The following is a 14,421-nucleotide window of genomic DNA, read 5'->3' on the forward strand; positions in this document are numbered from 1 at the left end:
TATAGAAGAGTCATGCTGAAGGCTAAGAGGGAATAACCGTAGAATATTACCTTCTGTTTTTTGACATCTCACATAGGAACCAAATCAAACACTTTTAGTGTGTTTGGCAAGGGGAGATATTTTGAGACTTGAGAGTTATTTAATATATGAACTACGAGTATGTATGTCTTCAGTGATTTTTATCATTGGGGCAAATTGAACCTCTATCTTCCAAAGCAAATGAGTTATGTGTAGCATATGAAGATCATCTGGGGATATTTTTCTTTTTTTTTCTTTTTTTTTCTTTTTTTATTTTTTGGCCGGGGCTGGGTTTGAACCCGCCACCTCCGGCATATGGGACTGGCACTCTACCCCTTGAGCCACAGGCGCCACCCGTCTGGGGATATTTTTCAAAATCTTCATTCTGCCCAGAGATTTTGGTAACCCATGAGAGAGCCAGTGAATGTGTGTTTACATTGGGAAGGGTTGGTAGACTAGGATTGTTCATGTAAGTATTTTGCAAATACTTTCTGAGTAATTCTGGTACAACTCCCAATAGAGAATAGTTACCGTAGAAGATGGTAGATAAATCTAGGATAAAGTTGACAAACATAAAATGAGACTTCAGAGGCATTTAGGTAGACCAAAATGAAAAAGAAAGGAAGAGTTTTTTTTGGAGACAGAGCCTCAAGTTATCACCCTGGGTAGAGTGCTGTGCCATCACAGCTCACAGCAACCTCCAACTCCTGGGCTTAAGCAAGTCCCTTGCCTCAGCCTCCCAAGTAGCTGGGACTACAGGTGCCCGCCACAACACCCAGCTATTTTTTGGTTGGTAGTTGTCATTGTTGTTTGGCCTGGGCTGGAGTCAAACCTGCCAGCTCTGGTGTATGTGGCTGGTGCCTTAGCCACTTGAGCTACAGGCGGTGAGCGCCAAAGGAAGAGATTTTTGAGGATGACTGTAATTTGAAGCTTGGCAGACTGGGATAATGGTGTTAACTAAGAGAACACACTGGAGGAATTGTAGGTTTGGATGAGGATGGAGGATGAGTAGAGAATGAGCAGTGAATAAAATTTGATGAGATGGATAAATAGAAGTTTGTACTTTTAAGATATTTGTTGTTGAAGGTAAAGAAGAAGATAATATGGGAGTTTGAGAGAGAACTGAATTAAAGAGAAATGCTATGGGGGAAGGACACTTGAGTGGGTTTATATGAAGGGAAAGAGTCAGGCATGGTGGCTCATGCCTTTGGGAGCCCAGCACTTGGGAGGCTGAGGCTGGTGGATTGCCTGAGCTCACAAGTTTGAGATCAGCCTGAGCAAGAGTGAGACCCAGTCTCTAAAAAGGAGCTGGGCATTGTGGAGGGTGCCTGTAGTCCCAGCTACTTGGGAGGCTGAGGCAAGAGAGTTGCTTAAGCCCAAGAGTTTGAGGGTGACGTAGTGAGACTCTGTCTCCAGAGGAAAAAAAGGAAAGAGACTGAAGAGGGTGAGTAAGGCCAGGTGCAATGGCTCATGCCTGTAATCCTACCACTCTCAGGGGCTGAGCTGGAAGGATTGCTTGAGGCCAGGAGTTCAAGACCAGCCTAAGCAAGAGCAAGACCCTCTCTCTACCCAAAATAGAAAAATTTAACTGGGTGTGGTGAGCCTGTAGTCCCAGCTGCTGGGAGGAGGTCTGAGGCAAGAGGATTACTCGAACCCAGGCGTTTGAGGTTGCTATGAGCTATGATGACACAACTGCACTCTATTAGAGGTAATAAAACTTTGTCTCAAAAAAAAAAGTATGAACATTTAAGTTATACAATAACTTATTTTGACTATTAATTAGGAATAAATTATTTCTGAGCTAGTATTTTTTTATTGAGAACATAGTGTCACTTTGTTATCCTAGGTAGAGTGTCATGGTGTACATCTCACAGCAACCTCAAACTCTAGGGCTCAAGCAATTCTCCCTGGTAGCTGGGACTACAGGTTCCTGCTACAATGCCCGGCTATTTTTTTTTGTTGTTGTTGTTTAACAGCCCTGGGCCAGGTTTGAACTCACCAGTCCTGGATCATGTGGCCAACGCCCTAACCACTGAGCTATAGGCGCCCCCTCTGAGCTAGTATTCTTTCTTTTTTTTTATTTTTATTTTTTGAGACAGAGTCTTATTCTGTTGCCCAGGCTAGAGTGCCCTGGCCTCAGCCTAGCTCACAGCAACTTCAAACTCCTGGCTTCAATAGATCCTCCTGCCTCAGCCTGTTGAGCAGCTGGGACTACAGGCGCCTGCTGCAATGTCTTGCTATTTTTTTCTATTTCTGGTAGAGAGAGGGTCTCACTCTTGCTCAGTCTGATCTCAAATTCCTGAGTTCAAGGGATCCCCCTGACTTGGCCTCCCAGAGTGCTGGGATTGCAGCTGTGAGCCACTCTACCCAACCTTCCTCTATACTTACATAACACCTTGTACTTTGCTCTTCTGTGGTGCTTATTTTACTGTGTTGTTATCATTGTCCTAACAATCTCCCCTACTGGACTATTTACTTTCTGAAGAAAGAAACCTATGCTTTAGTTTTGTGTTCCTGCTGTCTAGTGCAGCACCTTGTACATAGTAAATAGTTGATAAATCTTTGTAGAAATAATGTGTGTCACCCAAATAATCTCTTTATAGGAAATGCTGGGACTCTCCAAAGTACCGGTTACTCAAGCAACACGTGGTCCTCAGGTACAGCAGCCACCTCCTTCCAATAGGTAATAATTAAATAGGAGAAATAATTTGATAATTCATGCAGCTATTTTAAGCATCTCATTCTCTTAACTTGAAAATAAACATTCAGAGATGCCATATGCCATATTGTTAAGTGTTTTTAGGAATATAAATAAATTACATTTTTATGCTTTTTAAAAAGTTGATGCAAAGTTACTGCATTGAAATGGTTTGTTTCTCACCATTACAATGTAAGGAGTTACTTAATTTAAATGTATTCCTGATTTTCTATTTTTAAATTCAGAAAAAAAATTTGTGGTTTGAGGGCAACCAAGCAAAATAGGGCCTCAAAACCTTTTTGTCTTCTTACCCTTAGAGGAAGCATTTTTCTCTAAACTTCTCCCCACCAAACTTTCTAATTAGAGATAGTATTATTAAAATTGAATTGGCTCGGTGCCTATAGCTCAAGCGGCTAGGGTGCCAGCCACATACACTGGAGTTGGCAGGTTCAAATCAAGCCTGGCCCCCCAAATAACAATGATGACAACTACAACCAAAAAAAAAAAAAATAGCTGGGTGTTGTGGCTGGTGCCTGTAGTCCCAGCTATTTGGGAGGCTGAGGGAAGAGAATCGCTTAAGCCCAAGAATGGGAGGTTGCTGTGAGCTGTGACTCCACAGGACTCCAGGGCGACAGCTTGAGTCTGTCTCAAAAAAAAATTTTTTGAATTGATGGATCTTCTCATGTATTTCAATAACCTTAAAATTTGCTAGATTAGTAAATGAATATGTGTATAAAGTCCTGAAGTAATATTTGGTTACTGTGTTTCATATAAAGCAGTTGTTCAAAGTGAGGTTCCTGGACCAGCAGCATCAGTATAACCTAGGACCATGTTTGAAATGCTAATTCTTGGGGCCCCACCCCAGACCTACTGAAATAGGCTTTAGAACTAGAACTCAGCAAATCTGTGTTAAGACAAACTCTCCAGCTGATCACCATACAGAAGTTTGGGAAACATTGGTCTGCTGTGTATCCAGAGTATTTTTCTGTGTTTTTAGGAAAGTGGATAATTTTTTTTATAAGCCCTTACCGACAAACATTTATAAATGGCTTTTTATTTACTTTTGTTTTTCAGATTCTTACAGCCAGTACAGAAAATAGACATGAATCTCACAGATCTTCTTGGAGAACTTCAGCGAGACCCTTGGCCTGTACCACAGGGAAAGAGGCCTTTGCGTTCCTCTGGAGTGGCACTTTCTATAGCTGTAGGACTGCTGGAGGTAGTGATAATGGCTTTGTTTGGAATGGAGAGAGAGAGAGAGAGAGAGTTTGTGTGTGTGTACGGAACTGTAAATATGTAGGGAAAAACCCAAGTGCTTATTTTTCTTTTTCTTATTCTCTCTCAACAATCAATACAGAATACCTCTGTGACCTCAGATAGATGTGAGTTTTTCCCTATACACCAAACAGGCAGTTCTGTGCTGGTTTCACGTCTTGGAGATAGCAACAGATCTCACAGATTAAAGGCTTAGTCTTTAAGACTTCCCGTTACTTCAGATGCCAGTTGCAAGTAGTAGGTTGTTACCAAAACTCCTGACCAAGTGGCTATAAATGACCCACCTTGTATTTGATTTAATTTCTAGAGCAGCACACAGAACAGGGAAATACTTTACTTATATTTATGGGCTTATTTTAAAGATATTTCAAATAATACAGATAAACAGATGGAAGAGATGTATTGAGACAGGTATAAGAGAAGGGGTGCAGAGCTTCCTCTTTGGGGTGCAACCCTCTAGGAGCCCCCACGTGTTTAGATATCCTCTCCTAACCCTGTCTTTTTAGGTTTTTACTGAGGCTTATGTAGGTATGAGGTTATAACATTACATGGATGTGATTAATCACATCTTTGGCTGTTGGTGATCAGCTTAAGCTTTACTCCCTGCCCCTTTGGGAGAGGGCTGAAAGACCCAACCTTTAATCATGTGACCACCCCCCATCCTGAAGGTATCTAGGGGCTCCTTGCCACTAGAAAGATATTCTTACCAGGAGCTACGTGTCTGGAAAGGAGTGGAATATATATATATTTCACAATATAATAGGAATTATATTTGTAAGATAATGTTGAGTGAAAAAATCAGGTTATAGGACAGAGAATATATGATTTTCTTTATGGAAAATTTTTTTCTGCAACATATCCTTTTGTGTACAGACAGGATTCCGGAAAGATGTTCACCCAAATGTTAGCAGTAGTGAGATAAGGGGAATTTTATTTTTTAGGTAGAATTTGAAAAAAAATTTTTTTTTTTCAAAAAGTTGATATATCAACTTAAACTATAAGTTATACTTATATTTTAGACATAGAAAACAAAAGCAAAACAACACCACAAAACCGAAGAGCTGGGTGCAGTGGCATGTGTCTAGAGTCCTAATTGCTCGAGAGACTGAGGCAAGAGGATCACTTTCGCATAAGAGTTTAAGTCCGGCATGGATAGCACAGCAATTCCTTGTTTCTTTTTTTTTTTTTTTTGTAGAGACAGGCATCACACAGCTCACAGCAACCTCCAACTCCTGGGCTCAGGCAATTCTCCTGCCTCAGCCTCCCAAGTAGCTGGGACCACAGGCGCCCGCCACAACGCCCGGCTATTTTTTTGTTGCAGTTTGGCCGGGGCTGGGCTTGAACCCGCCACCCTCGGCATATGGGGCCGGCGCCCTGCTCACTGAGCCACAGGCGCCGCCCAATTCCTTGTTTCTTAAAAAAAAAAAAAAGAAATACTAAGAAACATAAAATTAACAAAACAGAAGAAATTGCCCTCTGTTCTTCTTCTTTCTCTACTTCTGTCAGTTTAAGACTAGTTGAGCAGAAAAAAATGTCCTGTTTATAGGGATTAAGTTTATATATTCTTTAAAAATTCTATTGTAGGGTGGCACCTGTGGCTCAGTGGGTAAGGCGCCGGCCCCATATACTGAGGGTGGTGGGTTCAAACCCGGCCTTGGCCGAACTGCAACAAAAAAATAGCCGGGCGCTGTGGCGGGCGCCTGTAGTCCCAGCTACTCGGGAGGCTGAGGCAAGAGAATCGCTTAAGCCCAGGAGTTGGAGGTTGCTGTGAGCTGTGTGATGCCACGGCACTCTACCGAGGGCCGTAAAGTGAGACTGTGTCTCTACAAAAAAAAAAAAAAAAATTCTATTGTAAATAGTAGGGTATTCCTAAAATGATTCAAACAAACACCTTGCTTTCGAATTCCATTTTAAACATTGAATAATTTTATCTATTAGAAAATTTTTGCTTTTATCTAGAAAGAATGTAAAATTTTATCAGAAACATACACATGTATCTATGATGTTTTCTGTTTTCCTTTAAACTCCTGACGAGTTACTTTTTCTCAACAGTGTACTTTTCCCAATACTGGGGCTCGTATCATGATGTTCATCGGTGGTCCTGCTACTCAGGGGCCTGGAATGGTGGTTGGAGATGAATTGAAGACACCTATAAGATCATGGCATGACATTGAAAAAGATAATGCCAAATATGTTAAAAAGGGAACTAAGGTAATTTTGCCTTTTTAACTCTTTCTGTGTTATTAGAAATCTGGTATTCTATCTTAGGAGCTTCTCCTTACTCTATGGAAAGAAAAAGAAGAAATCTGGTATTCATTTGATATAAGGGGAAGAATACAGCTATTTTTTTTGGCCGGTGGTAGGTTTGAACCCGCCACCTGCAGCATATGGCACTGGCGCCCTACTCCTTGAGCCATAGGTGCCGCCCTATTTTTTGATAGAAATTTGATATTATGAAGTTTAATACTATAACTGCTATTCAGAATTAGAGAAATATTTTTTTTTCTTAATAACTTTTACAGTTTTTCTTGTTTGAAATACTTAAAAACGTCAGAGTAGGTACCGGTAGGTATCTGCTTGAAGATTCCTCCTGAGAGAAGCCTTCTGTGCCTTCTAAGCTTTCTTGTTGAAGCCCCTGACGTCTCCTCTAGACACGAATGTTGTTCATAGCTTGAATAGTCCATCATTTTCTGGGGAGTTGTTTAACTTCATCTAACTTCACATTTTTGTACATTTCACTACTGTTGATTTCATGACTCTATACATTGTTTCTATTTGTTAACCTCTCAGTTAATATATTTTTTTATTTTTATTGTTGGGGATTCATTGAGGGTACAATAAGCCAGGTTACACTGATTGCATTTGTTAGGTAAAGTCCCTCTTGCAATCATGTCTTGCCCCCAGAAGGTGTGGCACGCACCAAGGCCCCACCCTCTTCCTCCTTCCCTCTCTCTGCTTTTCCATCCCCTCCCCCAACCTTAATTGTCATTAATTGTCCTCATATCAAAATTGAGTACATAGGATTCATGCTTCTCCATTCTTGTGATTGTTTACTAAGGTTAATGTCTTCCACTTCCATCCAGGTTAATACGAAGGATGTAAAGTCTCCATTTTTTTTAATAGCTGAATAGTATTCCATGGCATACATATACCACGGCTTGTTAATCCATTCCTGGGTTGGTGGGCATTTAGGCTATTTCCACATTTTGGCGATTGTAAATTGAGCTGCAATAAACAGTCTAGTACAAGTGTCCTTATGATAAAAGGATTTTTTTCCTTCTGGGTAGATGCCCAGCAATGGGATTGCAGGATCAAATGGGAGGTCAGCTTGAGTGCTTTGAGGTTTCTCCATACTTCTTTCCAGAAAGGTTGTACTAGTTTGCAGTCCCACCAGCAGTGTAAAAGTGTTCCCTTCTCTCCACATCCACGCCAGCATCTGCAGTTTTGAGATTTTGTGATGTGGGCCATTCTCACTGGGGTTAGATGGTATCTCAGCTATGGGCGCCCAGATGGTTATTTGCATTTCTCTAGTATATAGGGACGATGAACATTTTTTCATGTGTTTGTTAGCCATTCGTCTGTCTTCTTTAGAGAAGGTTCTATTCATGTCTCTTGCCCATTGATATATGGGATTGTTGGCTTTTTTCATGTGGATTAATTTGAGTTCTCTATAGATCCTAGTTATCAAGCTTTTGTCTGATTCAAAATATGCAAATATCCTTTCCCATTGTGTAGGTTGTCTCTTTGCTTTGGTTGTTGTCTCTTTAGCTGTACAGAAGCTTTTCAGTTTAATGAAGTCCCATTTGTTTATTTTTTTTGTTGTTGCAATTGCCATGGCAGTCTTCTTCATGAAGTCTTCCCCCAGGCCAATAGCTTCCAGTGTTTTTCCTATGCTTTCTTTGAGGATTTTTATTGTTTCATGCCTTAAATTTAAGTCCTTTATCCATCTTGAATCAATTTTGTGAGTGGGGAAAGGTGTGGGTGCAGTTTCAGTCTTTTATATGTGGATATCCAGTTCTCCCAATACCATTTATTGAATAGGGAGTCTTTCCCCCAAGGTATGTTCTTGTTTGGTTTATCGAAGATTAGGTGGTTGTAAGATGTTAGTTTCATTTCTTGGTTTTCTATTCGATTCCAAGTGTCTGTGTCTCTATTTTTGTGCCAGTACCATGCTGTCTTGACCACTATGGCTTTGTAGTACAAACTAAAATCTGGTATGCTGATGCCCCCAGCTTTATTTTTATTATTAAGAACTGCCTTAGCTATACGGGGTTTTTTCTGGTTCCATACAAAACAAAGAATCATTTTTTCCAAATCTTGAAAGTACGATGTTGGTATTTTGATAGGAATGGCATTGAATAGGTAGATTGCTTTGGGAAGTATAGACATCTTAACAATGTTGATTCTTCCCATCCATAAGCATGGTCTTAGTTAATATTTTTAAAAATTCTCTGGAGTTCAGTTTTAGTTTAGTTTTACTATATTATCTCACATTATTTGGTAGTCATCATTATATTTTTAAAAGTAGTTAATTACAGATAATTTTTGTCACTGTTGGTGGATACTTTTTCCCTGCTAACTAATTTTTTTGTTTGTTTGTTTTTGTTTAGCAGGTCCTGGCTGGGTTTAAACCCCTCTCCCCCCTCCTCATGCACAGGGCCGGCGCTCTAACCATTGAGCTATGGGCGCCCAGTCTCAACTAACTTTTTTTATTTTGAGCTTGTAATTTTTCTTGGTTAGAGTTTCAAAAAGTGTTTGATTATCTTACTACTTTTGTATTGTCACACTATTTTTGGATGTTTTTGTTACTTGGGTTTAGCCAGGAAAAAGAGTTCTCTGTTGTTCTTCTGTTACACCATGTTTATATGTGAAGAACAAGATATTCAGTATGCCTTTCGTTACGTTTTGCTTTATTTAGGGGTTTATCTAGGAAGAGTGACTTTCTAGATAACTTCTAAAGAAAAAAAAGTGACTTCTAAAGAAAAAATGGGAAAATGTCAGGTGTCATTTTATGAGCACTATAGAAAATTAAATAATAAATCATATTTAAATATGATGGGTTATTTCAGTTATTCTTAGGTCATTTTGATCTATTAATGGACATTAATATTTATAGGATGATTTTGTGTATTACCTTGATTTAACTTGTAAAAATCTTTTATAGCATTTTGAAGCACTGGCTAATCGAGCTGCTGCAACTGGCCATGTTATTGATATCTATGCATGTGCGTTAGATCAGACAGGTCTCATGGAGATGAAATGCTGTCCCAACCTCACTGGGTATGTTTTAAATTTTTATAGTTTTTTTAATTATGAAAAAATGATAGTTTCCAAATATAAATCAGTGATGAAAGTTTAGGAAAAAAGTTATCTTCCTACCACTTCAATATCTGTTAACACATCTGTTAACACTTTTTGATAATTCTTTTAGGAAAGCACCCTTTAAAATATTTTCTAAATTACTCACTTATAAAGGGCAAGCTCTGTTTAAAAGCTCACTTTTTGCTGTTTTATTAGTCTAGTATTTTTGAGGTATAATTCACATACCATACATTTACCCATTTAAAGTGTATAATTTCACCCTGAGAGTCTTGAAGCAGGTAGATTGCTGGAGTTAAGGACTTCAAGACCAGCCCGAGCAAGAGCAAAACCCCATTTCTAAAAAAAAATAGCCAGGCATTGTGGTGGGTGTCTGTAGTCCCAGCTACATGGGGGGCTAAGGCAGGAGAATCGCTTGAGCTCAAGAGTTTGAAGTTGCTCTGAGCTACGATGCCATGATGCTCTACCCAGGGCGACAAAGGGAGATTCTGTCTCCAAAAAAGAAAAAGTATAGGCCGGGCGTGGTGGCTCACGCCTGTAGTCCCAGCGCTGTGGGAGGCCGAGGCGGGTGGATTGCCTGAGCTCAGAGGTTCAAAACCCATATGAGCAGCAGTCAGCCAGAGTAAGACCCCGTCTCTACCAACAACATCAAAAACAGCCAGCGCACCACAGGAGAAAGAAGAAAATCAACAAAAACGGAGTACTTCAAACAAAGATGAACAAGCACACCGAAATTAAAAGAAAAAAGAAAATATATAATTTGATGGTTTTTAATATATTCACATGTTGTAAAACCATCACCATAATTTGATTTTAGAACATTTGCATCACTCCAGAAAGAAACTGTGTACCCATTAGTAGTCATTCATCCATCCACCCTCTATCCCTTTCCCCCAACCTGTCAGCTATAGACAGCCACTAATTACCTGTTCTGGCAATAATATAATGGAATCGTATGGTCTTTCATGACTGGCTTCTTTTACTCCCCGTGTTTTCCTTTTTCTTTTTTTTTTTTCTTTTTTGAGTTTGTTTGCCCTTGGTAGAGTGCCATGGCGTCACAGCTCACAGCAACTTCAAACTCTTGGGCTTAAGTGATTCTCTTGCCTCAGCCTCCCAAGTAGCTAGGGCTACAGGTACCCTCTACAACGCCTGGCTATTTTTAGAGATGGGGTCTTGCTCTTGCTCAGGCTGGTCTCCAACTGCTCAGCTCAGGTAATCCGCCCGCCTCGTCTCTCACAGTGCTAGGATTACAGCGTGAGTCCCCACGCCAGGCCTACTCACCATGGCTATTTGAGTGGGTGCAGTAGCTCATGCCTGTAATCCTAGCACTGTGGGAGGCCTAGGCACGAGGATTACTTGACTTTAGGAGTTTGAGACTAGCCTGAGCAAGAGTGAGAAACCCGTCTCTACTAAAAATAGAAAAATAGCCAAGTTTTGTGGTGGACGCCTGTAGTCCCAGCTACTCAGGAGGCTGAGGCAGGAGTATTGTTTGAACCCAACAGATTAGAGCTTCACCAACAAACTATGTTGTCAAACTGTGGTTTTTGCCAGTCTATTAGAGAAGAAATGCTATCAGAATAGTTCTTATTTGCAATTTTTTAAATAAAAATTATTTTAAATTAAAAAAGTAGATACAGGGCGGTGCCTGTGGCTCAGTGGGTAGGGCACCGACCCCATATACCGAGGGTGGTGGGTTTGAACCCAGCCCCAGCCAAACTGCAACAAAAAATAGCTGGGTGTTCTAGTGGGTGCCTGTAGTCCCAGCTACTCAGGAGGCTGAGGCAAGATACTCACCTAAGTCCTGGAGTTGGAGGTTGCTGAGAGCTGTGACCCCACGGCACTCTACCAAGGGCAATAAAGTGAGACTCTGTCTCTAAAAAAGTAGATACATAGTTAATGAAAAATATTTAAAGAGGGCGGTGCCTGTGGCTCAGTGAGTAGGGCGCTGGCCCCATACATTGAGGGTGGGGGGTTCAAACCCGGCCCTGGCAAAACTGTAACAAAAAATAGCTGGGCATTGTGGCAGGTGCCTGTAGTCCCAGCTACTGGGAAGCTGAGGCAAGAGAATCGCCTAAACTTAAGAGCTGGAGGTTGCTGTGAGCTGTGATGGCATAGTACTCTACAGAGGGCAACGGAGTGAAAAAGTAACAATCATCCTTTAATGTCCCTCTTTTCTTGTTTACTGGGTATAATACCCTTGGAATTTTGTAATGTGTGGATGTATTTCCTATTAAAGAAGAATTTAGAAAGGTCACCAAGGACAAATGGCTGGTGTTAGGGGCGCTCAGATATCCTCAGAATTGAGATTATTTGTAGGGTGAGGATATTCTTATTTGAGTTCTGAAAGTTAATGCTAGCTATCACATTGAATTTTGGGCAATATCTTAATATCTTTAAAATTTGTTGGTAGTCCTGAGAGGTGATTTTCTGGTTTTAAAATGTGGACTGGTTAACTGTCATATGTTATGTTTTTTTCTTTCTGTGCAGAGGGTACATGGTAATGGGTGATTCTTTCAACACTTCCTTATTCAAGCAGACTTTTCAAAGGGTCTTTACCAAAGATATGCATGGACAGTTTAAAATGGGCTTTGGTGGTACATTAGAAATAAAGGTAAGAACCCAAACTTGACATGTATGTTATATTATCAAGAGGGAAACTTTCCTCATTAGAAATTTGTAGACTTTACCATACTCCAAAAATATATGCTTTAAAAATAGTGGTTATGGCTTGGTGCCTGTGGCTCAGGTGGCTAAGGAGCCAGCCACATACACCTGAGCTGGCAGGTTCGAGTCCAGCCCGGGCCCACCAAACAACTATGACAGCTGCAACCAAAAAATAGCCCCGCGTTGTGGTGGGTGCCTGTAATCCCAGCTACTTGGGAGGTGGAGGCAGGAGAGTTGCTTGAGCGCAGGAGTTAGAGGTTGCTGTAAGCTGTGATGCCACGGCATTCTACCCAGGGTGACAGCTTGAGGCTCTGTCTCAAAAAAAAAAAAATAGTGGTTGTTTTATATTGAAACCTAACAGAAAAATGTCATCATTAAATGCGCAAGACTTGAGTATTTCTGAATAATTGTTAGCAGAGTAGAACCATATAGGGAATATTTCCTTAAACTCTGTTATTTCTTTATATAGGGCTTAACTTTTTAAAGTATGTTGTTTTATCTTTTATAGTGCTAAACTTATGCTAGTGCTAGGTTCCTTTTTTTTTTCTTTTTTGAGAGAGTCTCACTTTGTTGCTCAGGTAATAGTGCAGTGGCATCATTATAGCTCACTGCAGCCTCAAACTTTTGGGCTCAAGCTATTTTCTTGTCTCAGCCCCTGCCACCCCCAAGTAGCTGGGACTACAGGTATGTGCCACACATCCAGATAATTTTTTCCTGTTTTTTTGTAGGGATGGAGTCTCACATTTGCTCAGGCCAGTCTAGAATTTTTGGCTATAAGCAATCTTTCTGCCTTGGCCTCCCAGTATGCTGAGATTACAGGCGTGAGCCACCCTGCCAGGCCCAGTGCTACCTTTTTTTAATGGCAGGAATTTGTATCTAACGTAAGAGGACTGTTCTTTGTCCTTGATAGTAATTGTTTTATGATTAGTCAGTTATTATTACATAATTCTATCACTCATTTTAAATTTGATTTAAAAAACCTCAAAGTCTTACTGTTAGTTCTAAGTGTATTTTAAGCACATGGATTTCAAATTTTTATTAAATATTTTTATTAGTTTTGTTATTTTATTGGATGCTTCCTGTATGCCCAGCATTCTGCTAGGAATTATAGTTATGTCAAGAGATATCTAAGGTACGGTCTTGTTATTGAGAAACTTAGTCTTGATAGAAAGGCAAGACTAACATATGAATGAAATAATAGTAGATTATAAAATAATAGATTATAAAAGTTCTATATTTAGAAAAGAAAAATGAATGTATGTAGGACACAATTCTAGGAGAGTGTGACTTCCAGTGGTTATTGAAAGATGCCAGAGGAGATGCATTTTAGTTAGGAGTGTGAGGAGAGGCATGGAGGTGAGAACCAGCATGGTATGTTTGAAAAAGCTGCGAGAATGGTAGTTTGAACTGGTATGGCAGGGAGACAGCCATAGGTAATGTGGGTTGGTTGTAGTTTGGAGATGCCTATGGAACAGAAGTCATTGTAGGTTAAGAAAGAATGTGTTTTGGGTAAGATTGTCTGACAGTGGTATTCAGGATATGTCAGCAATGAATCTCAACTAAGAAAACTGAAGTAGGAGGTTTTCTAATTGTTTTTTAAGATAGAAGTATTGCAATAGCTTAAATTTTAATGGCAGTGGAGGTTGGAGAAAGACCAATCTTGGTGACAGTTTTTTTATGGGAGGAAAAATAGAAGATGGTGTCTAAGGTTTTGGATTAAGATGTGTAAGTTTTGGGTAGGTATGAGTTTGAGTTCAGGATGAGGTTGCCAGATGTAAACTTCCTATGTGCTGATGGAAACGTTTAAAATCAAGTCAGTGCTAGATTTTGAATTTGGCAATGAGTATGCTTATTGATTTATTATTATTATTATTATTTTTGAGGCAGAGTCTTACTCTGTTACTCTGGGTAGAGTGCCATGGCATCATCATAGCTTACAGCAACTTCAAACTCCTGGGCTTAAGAGATCCTCTTGCCTCAACCTCCCTAAATACCTGGGACTGCAGGTACCCACCACAATGCCCAGATAGTTTTTCTGTTTTTAGTAGAGATGGGTTCTTGCTCTTGCTCAGGCTGGTTTCAACTCCTGAGCTCAAGCAGTCCACCTGCCTTAGACTCCCAGAGTGCTAGGATGACAGACAGGTGTAAACCACTGCACCAGCCTGATTAGTTATTTTTAATGTTCATATATTTTCATTGGCTTTGAGTTATAAGTATGGATATCTTACATTCTTATAGTTGAACATTTCATATTATCTTTGAGGAGACCAAACATACTATATTCCTATTTTGCAGACTTCAAGGGAAATTAAGATTTCAGGAGCTATTGGACCCTGTGTGTCTCTCAATTCTAAAGGACCCTGTGTGTCTGAAAATGTAAGTCACCGTCATTCTTTTTTTTTTCTTTTTTAAAACCCCTGTACCTTAAGGACAATGTAAGTCACTCT

General features: G+C 40.1%; 1 protein-coding gene across 2 annotated transcripts in view; it reads left to right on the forward strand.

Annotated features, from left to right (window-relative positions):
- Window positions 1-14,421, forward strand: part of SEC23A (SEC23 homolog A, COPII coat complex component) — a 67,153-nt gene that overhangs the window by 13,886 nt on the left and 38,846 nt on the right. For both annotated transcript variants that reach the window (XM_053594101.1, XM_053594102.1), the window contains exons 6-11: window positions 2,622-2,701; window positions 3,791-3,935; window positions 6,044-6,202; window positions 9,156-9,271; window positions 11,798-11,921; window positions 14,270-14,350. In XM_053594101.1, the coding sequence (XP_053450076.1) occupies window positions 2,622-2,701; window positions 3,791-3,935; window positions 6,044-6,202; window positions 9,156-9,271; window positions 11,798-11,921; window positions 14,270-14,350 (705 nt within the window). The remainder of the gene's footprint in view (window positions 1-2,621; window positions 2,702-3,790; window positions 3,936-6,043; window positions 6,203-9,155; window positions 9,272-11,797; window positions 11,922-14,269; window positions 14,351-14,421) is intronic.

The sequence above is a fragment of the Nycticebus coucang genome, chromosome 6, assembly GCF_027406575.1.
Source record: "Nycticebus coucang isolate mNycCou1 chromosome 6, mNycCou1.pri, whole genome shotgun sequence".
Lineage (NCBI taxonomy): Eukaryota > Metazoa > Chordata > Mammalia > Primates > Lorisidae > Nycticebus > Nycticebus coucang.